Raw genomic sequence first — 25,748 nt, forward strand, 5'->3', positions numbered from 1 at the left:
CCCTAGCTCTGCGCACGCTGCGCAAACGAGGGGGCGGATCGTGGGGGGCGGGCACCGGGAGACGGGGCTTTGTGCGAGGAGGAGGAGGAGGAGGAGGAGGAGGGAGAGGAGACCGGTCTTGGACTGGGGTGGGGAGGATCCTAGGGGGAGGAGGTGGAAGAGGAAGACCCGGGCACGGGGCGGAGCCGTGGGTGGGGCCGGCTTCAGGGACGCGTGGAGGGGGCAACCTCCAGAGAGAGCCGGGGCGTGAAAGGCCTTGACTCACTCTCCGGGACCCCAAGCTCTTGCTTCCGCTGGGATTCGCTCGCCCCAGCCCGCCCTTCCGGCCAGTTTGCTTCTCGGCGGTGGCGCCTCTCTCCTCCCTCCGAGGACAACCTGGCCGCAGAAGGCTGCGGAGCTTCGGAGCCCCTGCCCTGGATACAAGTGCGCCTTCCTCACGGCCCTGAGCCCCTCCTGGGCTCCCAGATCGAAGGACGGGTTTTTGACGCTGGAGCCCGCAGCTGTCGGAGCCCCAGCACCGTTTCCGTGGTTCTTGCAGAAACGTGGAGTGCCAAGTATTTATTTTAAAGGAAAATTTAATAATGATGGCAACGATAACTTTTGTCCCTTCTTCCAATTAAGAGGGGAGAAAAAATGAGGGACGAAGGCATTTGAAGCCCAGGGAAGGGTCCAAGAAAGCCACCAGCCAGGTGCACGTGCTCCAAGGCCCTGTCCTACGGCCAAGTGGCTGATGAGGCAGACCGCGGACCTGCAGCTTCGTGGCTTTGTTTCCCACTCAGCTGAGTGACTAGAACGGTCCTCCCAGACTGTAAACGTAGTATTGATCCGCATCTGAGTCTTCAGACGAGCCGCCCTTGCTTGCAGAATTACAGGGCACCGGAGGCTGGAAGAAAATGACCTGGTTGTCAGCCCTTGGCCAAACGGCAAAGGTTGCTTTCTGCGCGGAATCGGGAATGCTACGGCCAGACCTCATTCATGAGCGGGAGTGGGGCTTGTTCCTGTTTTTTCTGGCAGCACCTTCTACCTTCCTAGTTCATCTGTCCTGCCTCTGCCCCCAAGGCCAGATCCACGAGAGGAAAAGAGGAGAGAAAACGAGGCAAGAAGTCCTGGAATCACTAACCAAACTGCCCACGGTTCCTCTACTGTCCTTTACCCATCATCCTTCAGTACCAAGAATCTCCCCACCGCCCACCCCTCCTGATCCTTTAGTCTGCACCCTGCTGGGTGTAATGACTTCTCTGCTTTCACTCTCACTCACATCCTGAACTTCTTGAAGACCGGGCCAGACACACATATGGAGAAGCTGGCTGCTGGAGGCATTAGACACCAAGCAAATACTTGTTAAAGTGAGAATATTCTTAATGATGGTTGAAAGTTCCATTCAATCCCTGCTTGTTGGGGATGCAAAATTTGTACATTTTACATCTCAGTGCCTGTTTTCCTCCCCCAAAACATGGTGTCTATTAAAAAAAATAAGATTTTGCATAATCTAGTAAACAGAAAGTCGTGATTTATATTTTGGTCAGAACTGTAGGCCCAGTGTTCCCCAAACAAGTGCCTCAGATGAATATTGGGGCATTTGTGATGCGCAGGAGTGTGCTTTTAGTTTGCTGGTGCAACGCCACCAATTTGTCAGGAACTGTTGACTTAAAAGGCACTACTGTGGCATAGAGGATTCACTTTAGGGGAGGGGGGTCAGGGAAGCACCTCCAAGAGAAAGGCAACTGTTCCCCAGAACAGCTGCGGGCTCTGGCAAGGGAATAGCTTGGCCCCAGTACAACTCCACACAGCAAGACGGATTTACTTAATTTAACAAGAGTTAATGATTCTCCCAAGCAGCTCCCGGGAGGCCAGCTCACAGTAAACATACTTTCAGGAAATCGCCTTCCCTTCCTAGAAGCATATACCGACCCTGCAGTGAAGGGTGGTCCCTGGCTACCCGCACACTGGAATTTTCCGTGGCCGGCCCAGCTTCAAATGCCCCCAAGTGACTCCCTCCACAGGCTGCCAACTCACTGCCTTCCCCGGCTTGAAATGCCGCATAGGAAACTTACCAGGCCCTACAGCAGAAAAGTCAAGAAAAGTGCACCATTTCTGGAAGGCCAGTATTAGCTAGACCTGGGAACCAAGTGGGCTGTCCACCCCCTGTCCCATTAACTCAGTGTGTCAGATCAGCAGTCAGTGTCCATGGATTCGCATTGGCCACCGTGATAGCTCTACGTAACTGGTGGTTCTTGTGATAATGCTAGGTGGTCCTTGAGTAACATTTTTTATTTTAATGGCCAGGTTTTCTTTTTTCTGATACACGTAACCAGCATACGAAACCCACGGTATTGCAAATGCAGGGTTGAGCGAAAGTAGGTTTACAGTGGTGAGTGTGTGAAACACAGAGTTGTTTTCTTGTATTTATTCATGATTGTATTATTTTCCACACGAACAACTGTAAACCTGGTTTTGACCCGCCCTGGGTTGAATTGCTTAGGATAAGGCTGAGCTACTGTTGTGTTAAGTCAATGTAGAGAAATCTTAATAAACGAAGGCTGCAGGACGGCCAAAAGGAGCTGCAACACTGGCACTGAATCAGGGGAAGTGAGGAGGGCACTCGGGGAAACCAGTTGCTATTCTTTCAGTGGGTTCTGTAGGAGTTGCTGCCAGAACTCCGAGGCATAAAAAGAATCTTATTTTAACAGGCGGTTAAAAAATCGCTGGGTTTTGAAGAAGTCCTATCAGGCAAGACAGAGCCATGCAAGGCCACGTCGGGGGCGGCAGGGACAGGAGATGTAGGGGGCCAGCGTGGTTCTCCAGACGGGTAGATGGTCTGAGAACTTAATGCCTTTTTCCCACGAGGCAGGATCCAGCAAACACACATATCGCTGGTGAAAACTGGGACAGTGCAAGAGAAAAACCCAACCCCCTCTTCGGCTTGTTTCCGAAACAGCTGGGGAGCTCTGGACAAGATGTGCTCCCAGTGCTTGAAGGAAGACCGCTTCTCAGAACGGGCTGCAGGCCTGTGGATCACTGGACTGTAAATTAGGGGATCACCCACACCCAAACTCCAAATGCACACACGCCAGCACCCTCTCTGCCATGCTGATGGGCACACCATCGACACCCCCCTGGGGATCCACTGCTGGTGACAAGTACAAAGATTCTTACACGCCTCAGGATAACTGTCCTCTGCTGACCGTACTTCATCAGGTTCTCAAAGGCTGGCCTCTTCGTTCTCACATCTAGCGTGAAAAGACAGCCAGCCAGTGTGTAAGCGCTTGTGGTGAGCAGAATGGACAATAGTGTGAACAAAGGACAGGTACCCACTCCCCTAACCCATTTGCAATCAGGAGTTCCGAACCCTCACGGTCATAGCCCCCGCCTCAGCCACCACCACCACCGTCTCAAACGTTGGCTCTTTTTCAGAGCTGCCGCTGGCAGACACCTCTGTGGGACTTGTCCCCACTGTGAGCTCTGCATGCTACCACCCCTACTGTTGGGACAGGGACAATGAAGTCCCAAGGTGGTGACAGGAGGAAGAAGGCAGAGATGCAAAAGACCTCGATTGGCTCCCAACTGGGAAAGGGATGAAAATGGCAGGTGAAGATCATAGTCAAAGGCAGGAAGGACACGGACATAAAGTGACACTTCGGGGTAGGACTTACAGGACTTCCCATGACTTGGAGGCACTGGAGAAAAATCACCCCACAGAACTTGGTGTGCCTGTGAAGAAGAAAAATAAAAAGAAATAGCAACCACTTTCACAATAGAAATTCAACCACATTCCCTTGCCAGCATTGTTCTCCCCACTCGAAAGGCACTTGAGATGCTGCCGCCAAAAGCCACTGTCGTAACTGATACTAACGGTGAGATGGAAAGACAAAACTGGAGATGTAATTTATAAATAGGATAGGCAAAAAGGTACTATCCTAGTATGCAAGCAGCTTATCCGCATCAATAAGAAAAGCTAAACGCCCTAATAGGAAAGCAGGCAAGGGAAACGCATCCCACCAATGCGTATTATTCATGGATTCCCTACTTGTGAACCCCGAGTCAATATTCCCGGCACGTCCGAGGTCTTTGAAGGGCACGCACGGGGTGGTGAACAATCAGTCACCTGACATTCACCTTCTCAGTCAAGGTCGGACAAGGGGACACTTTCCCTTCTTGTTTCAACGCTCATACTGTAAACAAGTGTCCTTTCCACGACCTATTTAGTGTCCCACTTTCTGCATTTTTCTGCTCTCCGGTAGGGACTTCACTGTTTAAAGTGCACCCCCGCCCCCACCCGTGGGTGGCTGAGCGCTGGCTCCTGTTCTTCAGTGCTAGAAGACTGTGCTGAGTCTGACCGAGAAAATATGCATTAGATCACCTTCGCTCAGTCGTGAATCAGTAATACATGTTAAATAAGGTGTCTTTAAGCAGACACACGCAGTATACAAATTCACGTATGGATCAGTCAATGAAAACGCTGCAAACAGAGGCTCCTGGGAGCTGGACCCTCACTTCCCCTAGCGCGGCTAGGTAAGCTCTGCCAGTAAGTGGTCGCCGAGAGACGTGGGACTCACCACTCTGTGCCTGACGTCCAGCGACTTGCTACAGGGACTGGTTAGATGGGGGAGCAGCCCTGCGTGCAAACGAAGAGGAAAAAGCGGGCTTGAGACAGTGTTAGAGTGCAATCCCTTCCACTCCCGGTTAGGCTGCATCGGCACATGGCGCTCACGCCGCTGACTTCCCGTGAGAATCTGACCGACGGAAAAGTAGGAGTCGGTCAGGTGAGATGACACTGTGACCGAGCGAGCATTCCTTCAGAGGGAACGTTCTGGAGCTATTTTTGCAGGGGGTAGGGGTAAAACATTTTTTGTATGGTACACATTTCAATTTTATTTTAAAATAGAGAAGGGTACTGAGAAGAGCTAAGGAGACACTGAAATTGTGAGACTGTAATAAAAAAAAAGTTATCAGAACGATTCCCTTTTCCATGCCCTTTGTTCTTCTCTCTGAGGTTTTCCTGGAGTAAGCCTCTGACTGGGTCTCAGGCTCCAGTGAGAGGCTGAGCCTCCGGGCTGGGAATGCCACTAGTTTCTAAGGTTTTTTTTCTCCCCCCTTAGGTGGATCAGGGCAGCCAGAGTGGGCTGGAGGTGGGCATTTCCTTTTCCCATGGGGAAGGCTGGGGTGGGCGGAGCTGGAGGTGACCCTTCTCTGGGTCAGTTACGCTGTGATAACACCCCCCCCCCCCCGCCCCGACAGGTGAGGTTCTGGTTGACAGGTTTCTCCTGAGGGCTGACCTTGTGAAGAACACCGTGTCTGGGATATTTCAAAACAGTTCCTTTCCCCTCCTTCTTCCTGAAACACAAAGGGGATTTTTCTCTCATATTTACTCTGGAATCCCAGTTGAGTTCCTGGAGGTAAATCTTACAATATCGTCGGGCCTCCCCCTAGGCCTGGGTCCCCTGGCGTTTTTAGCTCCCAGGCTTGTGCACGGCGAGCCCCCAGCGGGCTGTCAGTCCCAGTGCAGAGAGCCCCACGCTGGTGCTGGTGCTGGCAGCTGTGGCGGTGCTGCCGCCGAGGCTCGGCTCTGTGGGGCTGTGATTCCCTGTGTTCCCATGCCTGGCTCTCCAATTTTGGGGACAGTGGTTGGCCCTGGACCCACACCTCTCTGGAGGACCCAAGACGTGCTGTTGATTTTCTAGTCTGTTCAGCTTTGTGCCTGTCGTTAGGATGCAGTGGTGGTGACTCTCAAGATCCTCACATGCAGGACCAGAAGCTGGGGCTAAGAGCTTTCTGCCCGGAACATTCGTCCATGACGCACAGCTTATACTCGTGTCAGAATCAGAGGGAGCCAAGACCGTGCCGATTTTTTCCTCAAGGTCTGAAGCAGCTCTGGTGTACTTTTTAACAATTTCATTGAAGTAGGTAACATTTTAAGCGTACAGTTCAATGGTTTCGGGTAAATTGATCAAGTCACACGACCATCACTGTAAGACCATAAACTAGTACACGGGCGTGTTCATTAGCCCAGTGAGATCCCTCGGCCCACTCACAGCTCCTCTCCTTTACTCTCCCCAGCCCCAGAAAATGTAGACTAGCCCACTTTCTTCCTCTGCAGACCTGCCTCTACTGGATGTTTCAGATAAACGAAATCATACATTAGGTGGCCCCTCTTGTCTGGCCTTCTTTCATTTACCATGTTTTGGAGGCCCATCCACAATGCAGCTCTTTCAGTCATTTGTTCATTTTCATTGATGAGTGGTATCCTACTATACGGGTGGACTGTGTTTTGTTATCCGCTCACCAGCTGATGGACAGAGGGGTTATTTCTGCTTCCGGCCACTATGGATAATGCCGCAGTGAACATCAGGATAAGCCTTTGCATAGACACATGTGTTCGTTTTTCTTGGACAAATACCTAGGTGTGGAATTGTGGGATCCTGTAGCACATGTAGGCCTCACTTTTAAAGAGAATGTCAACGTGTTTCCCGGAATGGCTGTCCTATTTCGCAGCCCCACCACCAGTGAATGAAGGCCCCAGTCTCTCCGTGTCCCCACCAGCATCTGCTGCTGCCGTCGTGATAACAGCCCCTCTTACGGATGTGAAGTGGTATCTCCCTGGGATTTTAGTTCGCGTTGCCCCAGAGACTGATCACACTGAGTTCTCTCAAGATTGTAATTTGATTAAAGTGAATAAAAACTGATCAAAGAAAAAGGGGTTCTTCTTGGCATAATATGATGGGGTCTGGTCATTAGGGATGAGTCACAGGAAAGGAATAGCATTTGTTGAATACTCACGCTTTTTAAAACAAGGCATAGCTTAAGCTTAATTCAAATAAAGAGTTCAGCCCTGGCTGGCGTAGCTCAGTGGATTGAGCGCGGGCTGGAAACCAAAGTGTCTCAGGTTTGATTCCCAGTCAGGGTACATGCCTGGGTAGGCCATGATCCCCAGCAACCGCACATTGATGTTTCTCTCTCTATCTCCTTCCCTTCCCTCTCTAAAAATAAGTAAATAAAATCTTTGAAAAAATACTGTCTGCTTTTCCATAAAAATAAAAATTAAAAAAAGAGTTCAACAATTATTGAGTTAAATTCAGAAAGACCCACTTTGTCATACCTATAGTAAAAGCAGGTGAGTAAGTTTATCTCACACAATTAGCTCTGATTACTCTGTTGGCCATGAATGCTGAGCCTTTACAGCTCTACTAGGCCTTTATAAACCCCATGGGCCTGCCAGAGGCTTTAACTAGTTATTTGTCACCCTCCCATTCAAGAATTATATGATAGTCATTAATTAACACATGAAATGCTACTATAATATTAAAGTTTTGCAGAAACTCATCTTGAGGCATTCGGTCGACTACGGAGGGGAAAGAGGCATTAGAATTTTTTTACAAGGGATTTACACACTCACATCCATCTTCTGGCCACACTCGGTCATTTTTCTAACTGAGCTGGAAATGCCTCTCGTTTTGTTTAGTCTGTTCCTGGGGAGGAAGGAACACCAGCAAGATCACACATGCTGAAGTGTGGTGAGCTAATGATGTGTTTCCTTGCAAGTTCACGGTTGACAAAACAGAGCCCACAGTGCAACTTGACCTGAGCGGTTTCAGCTGACCTTTTAATTAAAGACATTTAATGTTATCCTCGTTTGGGTATCCACCTCCCTGCTTCCACTTCCTAGTCCTAAAGCTGTAAATGAACTGGGTGATTTTGAAAACAACAGTGTCAGCAGCTGCCAATGCAGTCCACCTTCAGGCGGTAGGCCCTTACACGTTATGCCCACCTGGTGGAATGGATGCCACAGGTATTTGGTTTTTAAATGATCAAGAAAGCATGTGTGGGGTGGTGAGCTTCGACCCTTCCGGAATCAGAGAAGCTCAAGTTTGGAAGTATTCTTCCGGGTCTTCTGATCCTTTAGTCCACCTCCTGGGTGTCTGTCACAGTGTACCTCTCGCTGCATTTGAGATTCAGTTCCCTTTTCATAGACTGGGGAGAATGGGGTCTCCTACCTGCCCATATCTGAGCTCCTGGAACACAACACGTAAGGTTGGAAAACAAAGACAAACCATTCGTAACCTTTGTGAGGACCGTGGTCTTCCACTGTGTGCACACAGAAGAGGAGGGTTCAGATCAGAGCTTCACTGCCCTTGCCCTGGCGCCCGTGGGCAGCAGAAGGACCCCAGAGGCGTGCACCACTGGCTCACACAAGTGTCTCCAGGGATGTTTTCTGAAGATAAGGGCCTGGGGCTTTCACCGCGTTTTTTAAAACCGCCTCAAAAATAGGAGGTGTCTTAGAGAGCAGCTAACCCCTGGGACAGAGGATAGAGAACCCTTTCCCGACATATTTTTAGGAACCAGGCATTTAATGATCTGTATAATAGGTTTTTAAAAAGCAATTCTATCTATATTGAGTTTCTTAAGTGTGGTAATGGCATTATTGTTCTGTAAGAGAACATTCATACTCCTAAGAGGCACACGCCGAAGTAGTTAAGGACGTGCTGTTATGATGTCTGCAATTCACTCTCAGTAGTTCAGCCAAGAACTCCACACCAGCATCAACAGAGAGAGACTAAGGTAAAACTGTGCATTAACATATGTGGCAAAATGCTTGCGAACCAAGAATCCAGGTGAGAGTGGGTGAGTACTGATTGTCCTATTCCTTCATCTTCTCTACGGATTAAAACCTTTCTTTAAGTTGTGAATGAAAGAATGGGGCATCCGTTCATCTGCCTTAACCTCACAATCATAGGTTGAGGAGGAGCGCTCTGACTGTGTTTTATAGATGGCCAACGCGCAGCCGAAAAAAAGATGAGGAAAACCAGCCTCGGCGTGGCAGTCAGATCCGCGCCAAGGGCAGGCCTGGGAACAGCGCGTCGTCCCCGTTTTCATGGCCTCCCCGGCTCACCCCAGCGCCCCCTGCAGGCAGCCGCGTGGTGTGTTCATACAAGCCCGCGGTAGTCACCGTCGTGCCCGCCACAGTGCTACCTGGGAAGTTCGCGGGCAGAAGCCAAGGCAGCCACCTCCTAGTGGTTGTTACGCTTGGACAGTCAAGTGCACACGGAAACAGATGGCATCTTGTGACCTTCTTAATCACAGGCTTGGCTGCCAGGGTTCCCTTGTGTCCCATCTCTGCAGGGAATTTGGAAACTGTTGCCTTAGACTGGAATATTTTCTGGCAAAGACATTTAACCATTTATTAGACTGTTTCCTAATGCGAAACAGAGACTACAAAACCGAGTTCCCAGCACCTGAAAGGGACGTTGGTACTCCTGACTCGGAGGCAGGCCTCTCTGGAATTCTCCAGAGTGTGCGGGCAGTCACCCAGCGTGTCTGTCATTATTCATGGGGTGGGGACCTCAGCCCTGGCTAACTGCTTATGACACTTTCTGCATTTACTGGTAGCCAGTGTGGGCTTTTTTCCCCCCTGCAGTTTAAAAGAGATGTGTGCACTTCCCACAGCGAGGCATACAAATTAGCCCGAAAACACACCAAAGCCGGCATTTGCAGGCCCCTCTGATGTGACAGCCCACACTGGGAGTGAGCGTGGGAACCCTGCAGTGAGTGCAGCCTGTTCTAAGTCACCTTGTTCCCGTGGCCGTCAAATTCCACAGTGACAGTTGGAGGGAGGAGGGGGAAGGAGGAGGAGGAAGGAGGAGGGGAGAGAGGGGGAGGGAGAAGGGGGAGGGAGTGAGAGGTGGAGAAAGATGAAGTTTACAACTCAGTAGAGCCAGGAAAATCGTATTCTGGCAAAGAGAGTGTACATGCAAAGGTCCTGCGGCAGGAAATGGCTTACCGCTCTCAAGTTATTAAAGGAAACTACTGTAATTGGAGCAGGGCAAGCAAAACTGAGCAAAGGCACTCCATGGGGCTGGAAAGAGGCAAGGTCACATTCATGAAAGAGTTAAAAGGCCTTGGTGAGGAATTAGGATTTTGTTGCCAGTGCACCAGGAAACACAAGTGACATCAACTCGTTCATGCTCTACGATTTCCCTGTGTGAAGACATAATTTGTGGGGCAGTCTGGTGAGTTTGTTTTGCTTTTAGAAATCTTTCAAGGTTTGGAGGATGCTTCACAGAGAAATGAAAGTGGGAATAAAGGAAGAGAAGAAAAGGGATGTTAAAAATGCACACAAATGCTCTCGAAGTAATGTGACAAAGTGTACAGATGCTGCCCTCCTGGAATATCAGAATATCAGAATACTGGAAGGGTTCCTGTCGATATTCTGCTAGACGCGCCATCCTTGTGGGAGGGTGTATACCACGGAAGCAGTTCTAGGTAGCTGCTTCAGGCATTCCGAATCTGTCACCTGTGGTTAGGGGCTTTCCCAAGGAGATCTTACGTATGTGGTCACCTCTGGTCATTGACGTGGTCGTACTACTTGGAGCCTCTTTCCTAGTACATACCGCATCTCCCGGAACAGCAACAGTAAAAGAGGCCAGTGTAGCCTTTTGCAAAGGCAACCTGGGTTCATCTTAGCTTTAGAGGGCTGCAGGCATGGACCCAGGTAGAGCGCCAAGAATAAGAGAAGGGACAGGGATGGCCAGTGAGTGCTGCCCCAGCTCAGCCACAGTCTGCACTCCACCCCACTCTTGCTTCTGCTGGAGAGAAGCTTTCAAAGTGAAGAGAACTTGTTAGAATCTACTTAGCAGAGTGTAAGTGGACAGTTGAATTATTTATCAATTTCCGTTTGCTGTACTACAGCTTTATGACACTTGGTTTTTCTTTTTATCAGGTATTGCCACAGGAAGGGAGAGCTACATCCAAGTTAAACAACTGGAGAGAAACTGATAGTCACACAAAAGGAAAACCACTTTGGAGTAAGCAGAACAAATACAACTGAGCTCTTTGAAAGGCAGTTGGGAGAAGGAATGAGAACTGTTTTGCTTTGATGAAGGGGAATCACACTCAAGCCCCGCCCACCTGATTTGCATACCAACGTGAATGGATACATTGCTGCAAAGAGACGTTCAGTAGACCATGATCTTTCTGCCAGCGGTGAGCAAAAGTACTCAGGTGGCTCGTGTTGACGAGGTGATCCTTGGCTTCAGGTTTTAACCCCCTTCATTAGGCGCTTCTAACATAACAAAGTTCATGATCCAAACATTCAATGTGAAAATTGAAAAGCAGCACAGAATGAGTTATCATCTGGCCAAATGACATGGTTCTGCCGTGATGTGCTGTCACCACTTGATGAAGCGAGTACAGTGAAGTCCTCACTTAACTCTGCATATAGGTTCTGGGACTTCAAGAGACACGACGGAACACAAGACCAATTTTGCTGAAGGCTGATGCATATAAACAAGAGTGAGTCCCTACAGCATCTCACGGACATTGTAAGGAAACGACATTGACCAAAACCACCTTATCTGAGGACCTGCTGCCGCAATCAGTTAAATGACAACGGCCATTTGAGGAGCATGAAGAAAGCGGCACGGGTGAAATCTATGAAGAAGTCATCATTATGGACGTATGCACTAATGTCATTTCCTCCCACCACTGCTTGCCCCTGCAAACAGGGCAGCACGGGAAATCAAAGTCGCACCTGTCATACCGTGGTACATTACTGCTATTGCTGCTCATGAGGCCACCCCTGAAACAATCCCACCCATCAGACTCCAGACTGCTCCTGACCGCCCAGGCCGGAGGGGATTGGTGGGCTGGTCAGAATTCTGAAGGGCACAGACGGAACACGAATGTGACAGGGTGTGCTTTGTGCCCCTGGGATCGGACGCCCTGCCACCTGAGCTCACACTGAATGATGGGCCCCGGCTGCTGGCCTGCCTGTGCCCCAGCCCAGCCGTGTCTCCCGCCCACGCAGTGTGTTTCCTTGTCACGTTCACCACTGCACAGCGGAGAATGTCAGTCTTTCCCGATTCTAACAACCGCACAAATGGCCAGCTGTCCTGTGCTTGGGCCCCAGCCCCCAGCGGACTGCACAAAACCCACCTCAGTCGAACTGCCCTCCGAAAGCCCAACTTTACCGTGAAAGCCAGCAGACCAGTGGTGGTCCAAGGCAGCTGGTAAAGACCTTCATCTCCATCACTGAAGAAAACCCCACGGGGCTGCAGGGTCGCTCGGTTCACCTCCCAACACACACACACACACACACACACACACACACACACACCTTAAACCTCTCAGTACTGCAGCGAAAAGTACTACTAGAAGATTTCATAAAGTGCCAAACAATCCTAATGTGAGATGACATTAGTCTTACTAAACTTTCCAAGGGTTAACCCCGAGAGATGGAAATTGTAGGAGGAAAGCCTGTTGCTCCTTCCTCAGAATCGGAGTGTGTGGCAGGGGGCCCAGCTGCCTCTTCCCCGGGGCAGGGCGGGAGGGTAGTTGGCGCTTGGAAATGCTGCCCCGGGAGGAACCCACTTCTGAATTCTTTGGCACCTGGGTGGATCCTGGTGACCACTTCTCCTGCTGGAACGTGAGCCTAACGTGTGTGTCATTTCTACCTGCCAGATAGAGACAAAAAACTCTGGGGTCCCAGGGGGATGGTGGAACCCCAAGATACAGAAAGCCTGTGCCCTTAAATCTCCATGTGGAAGGCCTGCTTGCAAACTCCCCACCTTGGCCTCTAAATGAAGAAAAAATATTCCTCCAGCGGGAATTTGGAGGTTTACCTGTTACCGCAGCCAGCCTTATCCTAATGTCACTAAAACGGGGTGGAAGTGGTTATATATGAGCAGGTGTCATTGACTGGCTGGTGGCTTGTAGCTTTGTTTCTCTTCTTAGATCCTCGACGTGCCCAGTGAAGCTCAGGTGGCATGACCAGAGCTCGAGGCTCTGGCGGAGTTCCATTTGGGAAAAACCAGAGGAGGATAATTTTGCCCTGACATAACTGTCATTCTTCAGGGCCACAGAACTAGGGTAGACTGTGTGGGAACGTGGAAACCGTACAACCTGAATCAAGAACGCAGGAGTTACACTGACAGCAAACCTGCGCAAAGGGTGATGCTGGGAGCCCACGATGCCGCACTTACCTCCAACACCTGCCGTGTCTTGGGGACCAGCCCTGCAGAGCGTGGGGGTGCAGGCGGAGCCGTTTGGTGATGATATCCTGAAGAAAGAGAATGGAAAAATGAGTTATAAGTTTACGAGTTTATATATCACGGCCTATGAACTTAGAGGGATTTTCATTCATCCGTACATTTAATTTCTTAAACTTTTGCTTCCTCTCTTGCCCTTTCCTCACTCTCAACCATAATCCCACACCCGAGCACATCAAGCCAGGTTGGACTCACTGTCTTTAGCGATTTGTTTGTTCCCTGGTTTGTCATAAAAGGCTAACGTGTTCCAAGTTCGTACGTGAAAACTCAAGCATTAAGTTCATAATTGTTTTAAGAAGATCTATGAGTCTTTTCTCTAGGGAATTGTTTTCAAAATAAGTGCTGTGGATGGAATAGAAAAAATTACAGTCATCGTGTGGGGTTCCCAGTACAGCTTAGAACGTCACAGCAGTGGAATAACTTGGGGACACACAGAGGTGTGTCTGTCCTGTGGAACACAGCCGTAGCTCAGTCGCCCTGAATCCAGATATGACTGACTCTTTTTTTTTAAGATTTTATTTATTTATTTTTAGAGAGGGAAGGGAGGGAGAAAGAAAGAGAGAGAGAGAGAGAAATATTAATGTGCGGTTGCTGGAGGCCGTGGCCTGCAACCCAGGCATGTGCCCTGACTGGGAATCGAACCTGCGATACTTTGCCCGGGCTTTTTGACTGACTCTCTTTTTAAGCAAGCTGGGGCTTTGGGGGGAGCACGGTGTATTTTCTATCAGATGGACAGAGTCGGCACGTCTGGAGCACAGCACGCCGGTGGCCACTGTCCCAGGGCCTCAGGCTAGGGAAGGCAGGGTGTCCCAGCTCCAGGACCTGCAGCTGAGGGTGTGAGGTACGGGTTTTCTTGTTTCACCTTTCCCACTTAGCTTCTGAATTCATCTGGAAGTGATCTACCTGGAACTGAAAATATTCCAGTGAAGCTGGTGTCAGGTGGCCAGGCTGCAGGAAGAGATTTTTCACCCTCTCACACAGTGGCAGTTCCCACTGTTTTTTGATGCCAAGAATCACGTGGGACATGTGTTAAGCAGATTCATTGGTGCCTCCTGGTCAGAATTTCCGAGGGGAGTGGCTTGAGAATCGTGGTTTTCAACAAAGTGGATCACTGTCATGGCCAAGCACCTGCAGGAACCACTGTCCTCAAGAACCGTCAAAGGGACAAGAGTCGTCAAGTTTCAGTGCCACTGACTCTGCTGTCCTCACCAAAGCTTTGCAGTTTTCCTTGAAAACGCTCCTCAGATGGTTGCACACCTTTGGTTAATTTCTAGAGTTTTTTAAAAGTTGATTTTTGCCCTGGCTGGCATAGCTCAGCGGATTGAGCGCGGGCTGCGAACCAAAGTGTCGCAGGTTCGATTCCCAGTCAGGGTACATGCCTGGCTTGCAGGCCATGACCCCCAGCAACCACACATTGATGTTTCTTTCGCTCTCTCTCTCTTTCTCCCTCCCTTCTCTCTCTAAAAATAAGTAAATAAAATCTTTAAAAAAAAGTTGATTTTGACATTTTTTCCCAGAGTTTTTCTGCTTTTATGGAGGAGTGGAGAGAGATGTATATAGATCCTCCCTCTCTTCTGAAAGTCCTGTCCTTCACAAATTATTATTATAAAATGTACACAACATAAAATGGACCATGTCACCACATGGAACCGCAAGCCGTAGCAGCATTGGGCTCATTCACAATGCTGTGCAACCACCACTACTCCTTATTTAGCCTGAAAGACCTCACACAATATACAATCTTAAACTGTATTTGATTAATGAATGAATAAATGAATAATTTCATAAATAAAGCATGGAGGCTTGAAAACTTATACTTGTGCCATACTTTTGTCTGAGGAATTGCAAAATGCAACTCTCCACTTATTCGAACGTTGGCGGACCACTGGAACGGGTGCGGACATTTCGTAACAGTTCCATACCGCACTCACCCACGCTCTCCCCAGGGGGGAGGAGCTCTCTCCCTGCATGTTTATGAATCTTACATATTTGCTGTCAAATCTGATTCCGAACCAAAGGACCAACTCTCCTCTGCCCTGCACAATATGGGTGTTCAAAGCAGGTGGTGAATAAAAAGTATTATGTTTTGTATACTTTAATATTTTCCTGATGACACATTTTCAGTGATCAGTCAGTCCACACTTCATCCAGTAATTCCCCCTTGGACCATTTTGATTTTATAGCAGTGTAAAAATACCTCTTTATAGCCTTTTAGAATTTTATTCAAAGAGCTTTTGCTCCTAACTTAAGACATTTGTCTTTGGTGCTAAAATTAACCAAGGGTGGGGTGGGGGGGGGTCAATGGTGATAGGAAGAGATTTGACCTGGGGTGGTAAACACACAATAAAATACACAATGGGTACCTGAAATCCATATAATTTTATTAACCAGTGTCATGTCAATAAATTCAATAAAAAATAAGTTTAAAAAAGAGAAAAAGAAATAATGAAATTTGCCAAGAAAAAGATTAAGAACAAAAGCGAATTTAGAGGATAACCAGTACTTTCAAAACTAGCTGAATCCGCCCTCCTCTTCCATCAGTAACCCCCACTGCTTCTCAGCCTAGAACGGAATGAGCCGTAGTTATACAAAGGATGCACTTACATTTCCAAGGTTCCAAAAAATAAAAATAAAGATAAACCTCACCAGCTTGTGTTTTTTTGTGGTTTGCAGCGTCACAAGGTGCCTTGGTGACACTGATTCACACCATGATCACCCTCTCAGTAGGAAACTAGTTTAAGGTTCTGTACATTTTCACCAGATATCATATTTCCGCATTTTCCCACTTATTAACTACTTTTTCCTATTCTGATGAGTGCATGTGTTTGGATGCCAGCTTTCAAACTGTTTTCAGAGAAGACCCCAGCTGCAGTTGAAGATTCCCCTATCTGGCCAAGAGATGCCTCGAAATTCACAGAACTGGAGAAGGAACTTTCCAAATGAATTGACGTGTCAACATACTTGAGAGCTTTTAAAGACGCAGAGACTGCAGTTTGTTGGGATAAATCAGACAAGGCATCCAACTGAGTACTTTGGAGACATCTTAGCTTTAAGCATGGGTTTGATAATTTGGAAAGCCTGGAAGGCAACATAACTAATATTTATTAGGATATTATTTGAGTTAGTCCTCACATCTCAAGTCGGAGCCTCTAATCCGATGTGATTTTCACATTGATTTCCAGAATTTGGACAAGACAGTTGACAACTAACATACAGGGTGACATATTTCATCAGGGGTCCTCATGTTTTTCTACATCTCCACCGACGTTTTCTGCAGTTCTCTGATAATGCTGTGGATGAACCACTTCTTTCCCTCGCGCGCCCCCTCCCTGCTCCCGCGGAGGGGGCTCCTGCAGTCTCCGCTGCTCAGAGGAAACCTGTCTCCCCGAGATCTTTCCCACAGCATCCTTCCCTACCCGCCCCCCACACCCACCGCGACCCTGACAGCATCTGCCTCCCTCATGCCGATTCCTTATTTCTGTGGTTTCAGTTACCACATTAAACTGAATTCTGTGTGTGTGTGGTGGGGGGGGGTGGGGCGGGGGTAACATCGGGCTGGCCTTAGAGTAAACATTCAGAAACTGCCTGTCGGGCCCTAACGCCGCCTGCACCGCTAGACATTCTGAGGCAGAGCAGAGGGCGGGGCTTTCGGTAGAACTTCCTCGTGCTCTGGAGGCATTTTTTTTTTTCAGCTACAAGTGGAAAAACTAGACAAGAAATAAAGTAAAAGGCTGAGGAGAGCCCTGGCTGGTGTAGCTCAGTGGATTGAGCTTGGGTTTGAACCAAAGTGTCGCAGGTTCGATTCCCATTTAGGGCACATGCCTGGGTTGCAGGCCACGGCACCCAGCAACCACACATTGGTGTTTCCCTCTCTCTCTCTTTCTCCCTCCCTTCCCTCTCTAAAAAGTGGATAAATAAAATCTTAAAAAAAAAAAGGCCCAGGAGAGCCTTCCCTGAGCAGAGAACACAAGATATCCACAGTTTAATCAAATACCCATAGTTTTATGTTTTCAAGAGTACGTAATGATAATTTTACGAGCACTTGAGAGACGACCAATCATTTCAGCTGATAACTGACATTTAGCTCTTCTTCCCGCTGACATTTACAACCAGAAAATACGCGGAGAGAGGTCTCCCAAGTCCCTCCGGGTTTACAGTACCCTCCTTCCCTATTAGCATTCTTGTCTATTTATAGCGACATGTCCAGGTGCAAACTACAAAGCGATCTTACTGGGGACGCTCAGGCCGGTGCTGCGCTGCTTCTGAAGAAAATCGGCCGCCTGCGGGTCCCTCCGGTTCTTTCCTCCGGTAACTTTGGTAACTGCCGGAGTATGTCGTTGGAGAAGAGGCTGACCGTCTTGTTTCATTCTGCCAAGACACGCCAGCCTTGTGCCTGATCAGCTCGAACTCCTGAGAAGTCAGGGGGCTGAAGGGCAGAAGGATTTCTGGAGTCAAGTAGAAGAAGTGTGACATGGCTACGGATGGCCAGCTCTGGGTCACTTTGCAAGCCCTCTGCACGATAAAGAATTAATTTCCTTTTAGAGGCAAGAAACTAACTGACTGGGCTCATCAAAAGTTGCCAAGCAACAGGTCAGAAAATTCCACAAATACGACCATTCTCCTGCCCCCCCCCCAGTTTTAACTAGCAATTTTATAAGTTATATAACTTCCTGGCCTTTGTTCTAAGCAATATATTGCTACAAATTAAGGGAGGAAAGTGGATGGCGATTGCTTTTATAAATGAAGTCATGAGTCCTAATGATGGCTGGTTTAAGAATGCCAAGCATTTGCTCTGTTCAAAGACTGGCAGCCAAGGGTCTTCAGAAACATGAACTGCTGGTGACATCAACAATAGAAGGTGACTCAACCTGTGCTATGTCACAGAGCAATGGTGCCTAAGCTGGCTGCCCGTGGCGTCAGCCCATGCCCCATCCCCCTCAACCTGCCCCTGAAGATTCTGATCTAATTGGCCTGGAGTAGGGCCCAGGCCTTGGTGTTTTTCAAAAGTTCACTCCTGCAGAATTCCAAAAAGCAGCCAGGGTTAAGAAGTAAGGTCATTGAAATGCCACTGTGAACCTTGTTTAGGTTGAGAAGTCATAGCATTCCATCTCTTACTCACGTGATTTCCTGCGTCCTTCGCTAATGATTAAATCTAGTTAATGCGTTTGCCTGCCTTTCTCTGCGTTCACAAACAATCCACTGGCAAATAGGAAGAGATCTTTCAACATTCCTCCTTCCTTTAATCAACCCTTGGAGTGCAGGTCGCAACCCTTGTGCTCAGGCACATGCCCTGTGGAATTCCTTATAAACACAGATGCCATGCCTCCCCCGATCAGTCACTCTGTGAGTGGGTCTCCCAACGGCATTAAAAGAAAGGAAAGGAAACAGAAAGAATCTCCACAGGTGATTGGATCAGCACCTACGGGACACGTTAAACATGCAGAGGACTCAGCCCCACCTTCACAAACTCCTCAGACTACAGTCTGAGGAAAAGCCCAGAAACCAGTGTGCTCATATCATCAGGTGGCTCTGAAGCCACTGACCTCTGAACACTAGGAGTACTTGCTCTGGGGGCTGAATCTAAACAGTCTCTCAATGCAAGGCTGACACACACCATAGGGTATGTCTCTTTGAGAATAACATTATTTGCGAATAATTGCTAATATTTAAAATTAGGAGTTTCTTTCCTTAAAACTTTGAAATGTGGACCATAACACTTTGCCCTAGAAGGGCCAGGCAGATGTTTGCAGATCCAGCTGCTTTTTCTCATGGAGATGAAGGCACAGATTTCTTCGGAGATCTCTTGGAGAAATCTAGACATGATGAGAAGATGAAGATAAACAATAACTCCTGGCTGGTGTGGTTCAGTGGACTGAGTGCCAGCCTTTGAACCAAAGGTCTGCCGGTTCAATTCCCAGTCAGGGCACATGCCTGGGTTGCAGCCCAGGTCCCCAGTAGGAGGCGGGTGAGAGGCAGCCAGCCACACATTAATGTTTCTCTCCCTCTTTCCCCCTCCCTTACCCTCTCTCTAAAAGTAAATAAATACTTTAAAATATAAAAAATGAAATAGGGGAATAAAAGTGGACTGCACAACTTGCTTTGGCCCATCCAATGTCAGGTAGCAGCTGTTTATCTGCCTAAACCTTTAGCGATTCTGGCAAAAAAAAGTGTTTTTAAAGAACTATCTGCTAGCAACATATATATATTGTTTCAAGTCAGGAAAATAAATAGAACACATTTGAGAGGTTATTTGTAGAAAATATTTTAAAATGTTCTTATTTCAACATATTGTGAAGTAGTCTATAAAATATATAATAAAATAAGCTCTTTCTAAGGTATGGTATAAGTGTATTTAACCATAACTGGTCCATATTTCTGGTCCTTTATGTTAGTTTCTTTTCTTTTCCCAAAATCAATTATGATAACATTTTAACAATTATAGCCTTGAGAATCAATAGTAATAAAACTTAAAAGCTTACATGAAAATGTCTAATCGTGGTTCAGATGTAATTAGATTTTTGCCCATCAATTTATTAGATATTGAACAAGTCTGTTAAAATAAGTTTACTTCAAACTAGAGAATAAGTAAAACAGACTAATTAGATTTATTATCATAAGTATTTAATCTATACAGTCCTAGAGAATTCTAAAGGCCTCTGCACTCACTCTTTGTCCTCATTCTGTCAAGAGTTTCACTCACTTGTCTGGGACACTGGTACTCAGTGCTGATTTGTATGATCTGATTTCCAGGTTGAGCCTGCACTAAAAACTTCCATTGTACCTGATTTATGGCAAGTTAGGTTGCTCGGCCCCTGCTGTGTTAAATGTGAAAAAAAAACCTTGACAAGGAACTCTGGCTTGTGAGTGCAATTCAGTGAAAAGAGAAGCTTCCTGAGCAAGTGACCTTATACCCAATAAAACCAGCAGGTGGCGTACCCGTCACCTGACTGGGAGGAGGGGGCTGGCCTGGACCAGACTTTTGTCTACACGCAAGCTGATTATTCTAATAAGGTGTTAATAGATATTAATTAAGACTTTCAGGGTTAAGTCCAGGCAAGTTAAAAAAAAACAGGCTTCTTTGCTGTAGGACTGAGAGCCTTTAATATTTCAAAGTGCATTGTGAAATCTTTCAAAGGGACATAGATGGTACAGCATTTCCTAAATGTATTTAGCCACGAGCTCTGTTTGCAGGTGAGGAGCACTTCGGGGTAACTGCTGTTCTGTGGAGCAGTCCGGGAGCTGAAAAGGCTGGGGTCTTTACCACGAAGACAACGGCTGCTCGGCAGTCTCTGAAATCTCCTTAGACCTTCACCAGACATCCAACCCAACTGTGGACACAGCTAGGAAGAAGGTGGGTTGAGCAACAGTTCTTGTTTTCTTCCAACTGAGACACAACATCAAACAGTGAAGTGCACAAGTATACTTTACATGTGTGTACATCCATGGAACTACTACCCAGATGTATCCCTCTGGTCCCTTCCCAGTCAAAACAGCATGTACACACACGCACCCCGAGGTAACCATTTCCATTTCTGTCACCACAGACTCCATAGGTCAGGCTGCATTCTGGGAATGCAGAAACCATTCCAAGATCGAACCAAGGAGGGAAAACAAGTTATGGGAAGGCCAGAAAAAGCAGAATTCCCTTGAGCAAAAACACCCGATATGAAGCTGAAGCTTCCGTCTTGAGCAAGAATCTGTCCCCTCCCAGAAGGTGCCAAATTCTGCTGTTTGGGTAAGTGTGGCCAACAGCGGGATGAGCATACACAATGTGTTGTAGTTAATAACCGTATGAGTCTGTCAGCATAATATTAATGCTCAGCCCTTGATCTTGGAACAATTTCTTTGTGCTTACCAACTGCATGACTTGGAAATCTTGAGTGTCTTATCAAAAACTGTGTGGCACATGGTCTCAAGGACACAGGACACAAGGGACCAGCTGCAACAGGACTGGACGGAAATAAAGAGGGTGAAAGGGCACAGGAGCAGGAACAGGAAACTGATACAGTTAGCGAGGAGGAGCCTAAAAGGAAGGATGTTTTTTTCTTTTTGAAATTTCTTTTTTAGTTATTTTTACTATTTGAAAACTGAAATCGATTTCAAACTGTGTATGCATTGTGATCCCAATTTTAAATGAAAAACGTGTGTATTTATAAGAAAAGGTCTAGCAGTCTATACATTGAAATATTAACTTATTACATATTATATACTATTTTTACTTTATTTTTTATATTTTACATGTTTATTTTCTAAACATTTTACAATGAATATATGTAACTCATAATCAGAGCCACTATGTTATTTTACAAAAAGTGAGACAAATGCGATACATCCACATAGAACCTATTCCCCAAATCTTGCAAAGACTCTCTTTTGGGTTTACAATTATTTTTCTCTTCTACTTCTCTAACAAACAAACAAACAAACAAACAAACAAAAAACCCTCCAGGACAACATTGGAATCAATTCAACAAATATGATGCTTCTTAGACTTTCTCCCCCTCAAGCTCCGGGTCCAGGTATCAGAGGCAGGGAGGAAGTAAGTCACACAGCTCTTTCAAGTGGGGGTGTGTTGGGTGGGGACTAGGGAATGGGGAAATGGAAACAGAAAAACATCAGGTTTGTGGTGGACCCCCATGTGAGAAACCTGAAGTAACGGCTGCAGCCTTCCAAGGAAACCCTGTCTAATCACAGGTGCCCACGAGGAGGTAACCCACAAATTGTGCCCCCCCAACACACACACAAGACTCACAGTAACTGAAACTGAAAAACTAGTCCCGACAATGGGCAAGATTTCCAAATGTCCCCGTGGCACCCCTGGAATCACGAGCATACAGCGGGATCAAGAGCATACAGCAGGGGCCAACTTCTGCTCTCCCGAGCGGAGTGGAGGGGAAGCAGACCCCCCCAGGTGGAGCGGCCCCTCCTCCCTGCACTGTGGGGCTAGCCGTCAAGGCACAATCTGCTGTACGACAGTCCGAGTGTCACACAGAACACATGATCGGGACAGTCAAAGTGACTGAGAAAGAACCTGCGGAAAGGTACTTCAAAGTTCTGTTCTTGCTGAAGTGTCCTGCGTCTTCGGAGACAATCATGCAAATAATAACAACAACTGGTGACAACAGAAGCAAATACTTTCATGTTCTAGACACTCAGCAAGCCCTTCACACACAGTACTTTATTTGATCCTCACAACGACACCATGAGGAAGGTACTGTCATTGTCCCCGTTTTGCAGGTGAGGAAATGGACCCACAGAAAGTTCGTCCACTGTCGAACCGCCAGCGAGTGACAGAAGTGTGGCCGAAACTCCGACGGCGTGGCTGCAGTCTGGCCTCCAGACCACTCCAAACTACACGTTTAACCTGCTTTACCCTCTCATCTGTCATCTCCACCACCTCTGCCGATGCTCTTGCTGCCAAGGAAGGACGTGCAAGGCTTCCTGTCAGGTACACCGTGCCCCACTCCGAAGCGTCTGCAGTCAGGTGTAAAAACCGCCCATCAAATGTCACCCGTCAAACACCAACGTGCAAGACCCTCGCAACCCCCGAAAGCCTCCGAGCTAAGAAGAGGGGTTCTATGACGGTTTCCCCCGTGCATATCTCCCGACTGGGATTACAAGGTTCTTTGCAAGGAGGACTGCATCTTAGCCGGTGACGGCTTCTAAACACTTGCAGATAAACAATAGGCAGATGAACTCCTCAGGGCTTTAAACAGCTGAATCCTACCTGGAAGGTCATGATGGGGGGAGGAGACAAACAAACAAAATAAAGTTGATAAGTCAGTCAGTTAATGCATGTGTGTTGGTGAACAAAGACCAGAAGATAAGTCTGGTTAGGACTGAAGAGACAGTCCCTTCATTCGCTCCCTATTCAACAAGGCAGTTACTTCCTGAAGTGGTTGGCTCAGTGAAACACAAATCCAGGTATTACTTTCCTGTTACTAAGTTCTGTCCACAAGTTCAAGGATGCGCAGGAGGAATGTGCACAAGACCTGGGAACAGAGGACCCTACAACGTCCTAGGCTGATACTCCACCCACCTCCTTCAGACGCTAAATTGGCGTGGCGGCGGATTTATAATGTGCACAGGTATTTATGTGCCTGTTTCTGAGGTTATATCGAGGGATGCTTTCAGCTTAGAGAGACACAACAGTACTTTGTCCTACAGAAACGTGGGTATCCCAACAAATGCAATTTAGGATACTCTGGAGAACTAGATTAATTCAATATATCCCAGCTCTTTGACTTGCCATTCTTTGTTAGAGATTTTTCGATATGCGGCTTTGTCTCTGTGGCTATGTATAAGCTTTGCTCAGAATTTGTTCACTCGTCCATTCATTCCATAAATATTTATTGTGTGTCTATTCTGGGTCACTGAACAACACCATTTATTATTCTGTGCCACACTGGTCTATTCCCAACACATACAATGATATATCTGCTGCATTTTTCCTGCCACCCTCCTTTAAGTAGGGGACCGTGTGAAAAAGATGAACAGAATACAAATCTAGCTGGGTACACTTTCTAAGTATTAGAAAGTAGGTATACCATATACAATGAAGTAACTTTTGTGCTGAGGTACAAATCCCTACCAACATATGATTAAGGTTAAACTATTTTGAGCTAAAAATTCATGCTGCAGGTACCACATGATAGGGCTTGATGGCAGAGCAGCTTCACAGACATGGTAGAGTGGAATAAACCAGAGTGAGCGTTCTAAGGGCAGAAGACGTCCTGTGCGCTCGACCCCTCCCCCACTCTCCGGCGGGCACCAGACGTCATCCCCGCAAGGCAGAGGAGCCTGGCCTGGCCACATGTTTCCCCGCAGCTCCCCTGCTGCTCACGGCTAACGGCCTCAGAACGCCTCTGTAACTTCCTGAGTCCCTCTTACAGACGCCCAGCCTCTCAGACTTGCAGACGTAGGTCCTTCGGGAGAGTTCGTCAAAGCCCGACACTGAGCGGCGGGACAGCAGCAGACGCGGGGTGCCGCACTTGTCAAAACAAACATGAGGACGCTCTCGTGTTCCTTTTGTTTTATGGGTTTCGGAGGTCCCAAGGGAAGGCAGCACTGGGAGGTCGCAGACTATACTCTTAGCGGGGGTGGGGAGGAGTGTGATGAAACCTTGGCAGAAGTTCCTTCTTTGAGTCAGACTCAGACGGGGGGTTGACATTAGTGTCCTGGAGCTGCTGTAACGAGGAACCACGAACTGGGTGGCTTGACACAACAGAAATGTACCGTCTCGCGTTCTGGAGTCTAGCTGTCTGCCCTGCAATCCAGGTGCCAGCGGGGCTGCGCTCTCCCTGGAACACGTGGGAGGGTCCTTCCTCGCCTCTTTCTCGAGTCCGCCCGTTTTCCAGCGGTCTTCAGCGCAAAGCTGCCTCCCTCCAGTCTCTGCCTTCATCTCTACAGTGGCCCCCGCTGTATCTCCGCCTCCCCATGACCATCTTCCGATGAGGACACGGGCCATGTTGGGCCAGGGCCCATCCAACCCCAGCACGACAGCATCTCGGCCCCTCACATCCGCTAAGATCCTGCTGCCAAGTAAGAGCGCATCCGCAGAGACTGAGGACTGGGATGCGGGGGATCCAACTCTTTCCGGGGGGATCCAACTCAAACCGCAGCAGCGGTGCTGGTGCTCTGCAGTGCGCTGCGTACAGTGGTCTGTGCCCTCTGTGGTTCCAGGAGCCCCAAGTGACCGGAGCGAAGGGGAAGGAAGTTTCTGGAACCAGCAACATCACGGGTTTTATCAAGAGGTGGTGTGATTTCTTAAGTTCTTACCCTAAGATGTAGTGTGGGTAGCAAATCTCTAGTAAACAGTGACATTTCTAGAATTAAACAGCCCGATAACCTAAGGAAGAACAGGAACAATTGAAAAGATTACAGCCAACAGCCCATACATTTTTCTTAAGGGCTGGTTCTAACCCACGTAACAGAGAGGTCGCTGAGTAAGGAGCCAGCAGAGGCAGTGGGTCTGAGGCCCGGCCATGCCGGCTGCTCACGCAGATCCCCTGAGTGCGCCGACACCGTGCTTTCTCCCTGAGAGTTTGCTCTTCGGTGGGAGCACACACACTGCCCACCCCACCCACAACCCGGGGAAACGGGGCCTTCCAAACTGCTCCTGCTGACCAAGGAGCAACCGTATTTATCCCTTCTCCCGGCCCTGGAACACAGGTTGAGGTGGGCTACTGCTTCTGGGCAACTCGCCCAGGGGTTTCCCTCCGCGACCTCCAGCGCCTCTGAAAGCTGAACAGGCCAATCATGTTTCTGCCAGGAATCGAAAATGAGGAACCCAGGAATTATGAAGTGTTAAATTGGGAACTGGAGCTGCAAAACAGTGAGACGAAATTGGAGCCAGGAGGGCCCTGATGACTACATACACCTCGCCTGTGGGTTCTGGTGGTATGTTACCACTAGCTATAGGTTAATAATTAATTAACCCTTTTCATGAAGCTCACATCCTTCAGTAAAACATATCAATAACGTGTATTTATTTATATCTCATGTCTATGTGTAGTATTTCTAACAACACTTATTTCTAACATCAATTATTAAGTGCTAAGCACACTGTAATTTCTCACCTAATCACTCCGGCAACCTGTACAGCGGCCTCCCTTACCCTGACCTGACAGAGCAGCAAACTCTGAAGCTGTGCTCGCGTCACTGCTGTGCTCCTGCCGACTGCTCTGTGACTCGTGCACCCGGGTGGCC

General features: G+C 48.0%; 1 protein-coding gene across 2 annotated transcripts; it reads right to left on the reverse strand.

Annotated features, from left to right (window-relative positions):
- Positions 1-557: 557 nt before the first annotated feature.
- Positions 558-17,513, reverse strand: CUNH4orf51 (chromosome unknown C4orf51 homolog). 2 transcript variants are annotated; one of them, XM_045831662.1, is made up of 6 exons: positions 17,272-17,513; positions 12,975-13,051; positions 4,557-4,615; positions 3,654-3,711; positions 3,157-3,230; positions 558-883 (listed from the first exon to the last, which is right to left on the reverse strand). In XM_045831662.1, the coding sequence occupies exons 1-6, from the start codon at positions 17,511-17,513 to the stop codon at positions 788-790; spliced, it is 606 nt and encodes a 201-aa protein (XP_045687618.1). In that variant the 3' UTR covers positions 558-787. The 2 variants fall into 2 exon arrangements, with proteins under 2 accessions (XP_045687618.1, XP_045687619.1); XM_045831663.1 differs by lacking the exon at positions 3,157-3,230.
- Between the last annotated feature and the right edge of the window lie 8,235 nt (positions 17,514-25,748).

The sequence above is a fragment of the Phyllostomus hastatus genome, unplaced genomic scaffold (genome assembly GCF_019186645.2).
Source record: "Phyllostomus hastatus isolate PE091 unplaced genomic scaffold, TTU_PhHast_1.1 phas_contig_159, whole genome shotgun sequence".
Lineage (NCBI taxonomy): Eukaryota > Metazoa > Chordata > Mammalia > Chiroptera > Phyllostomidae > Phyllostomus > Phyllostomus hastatus.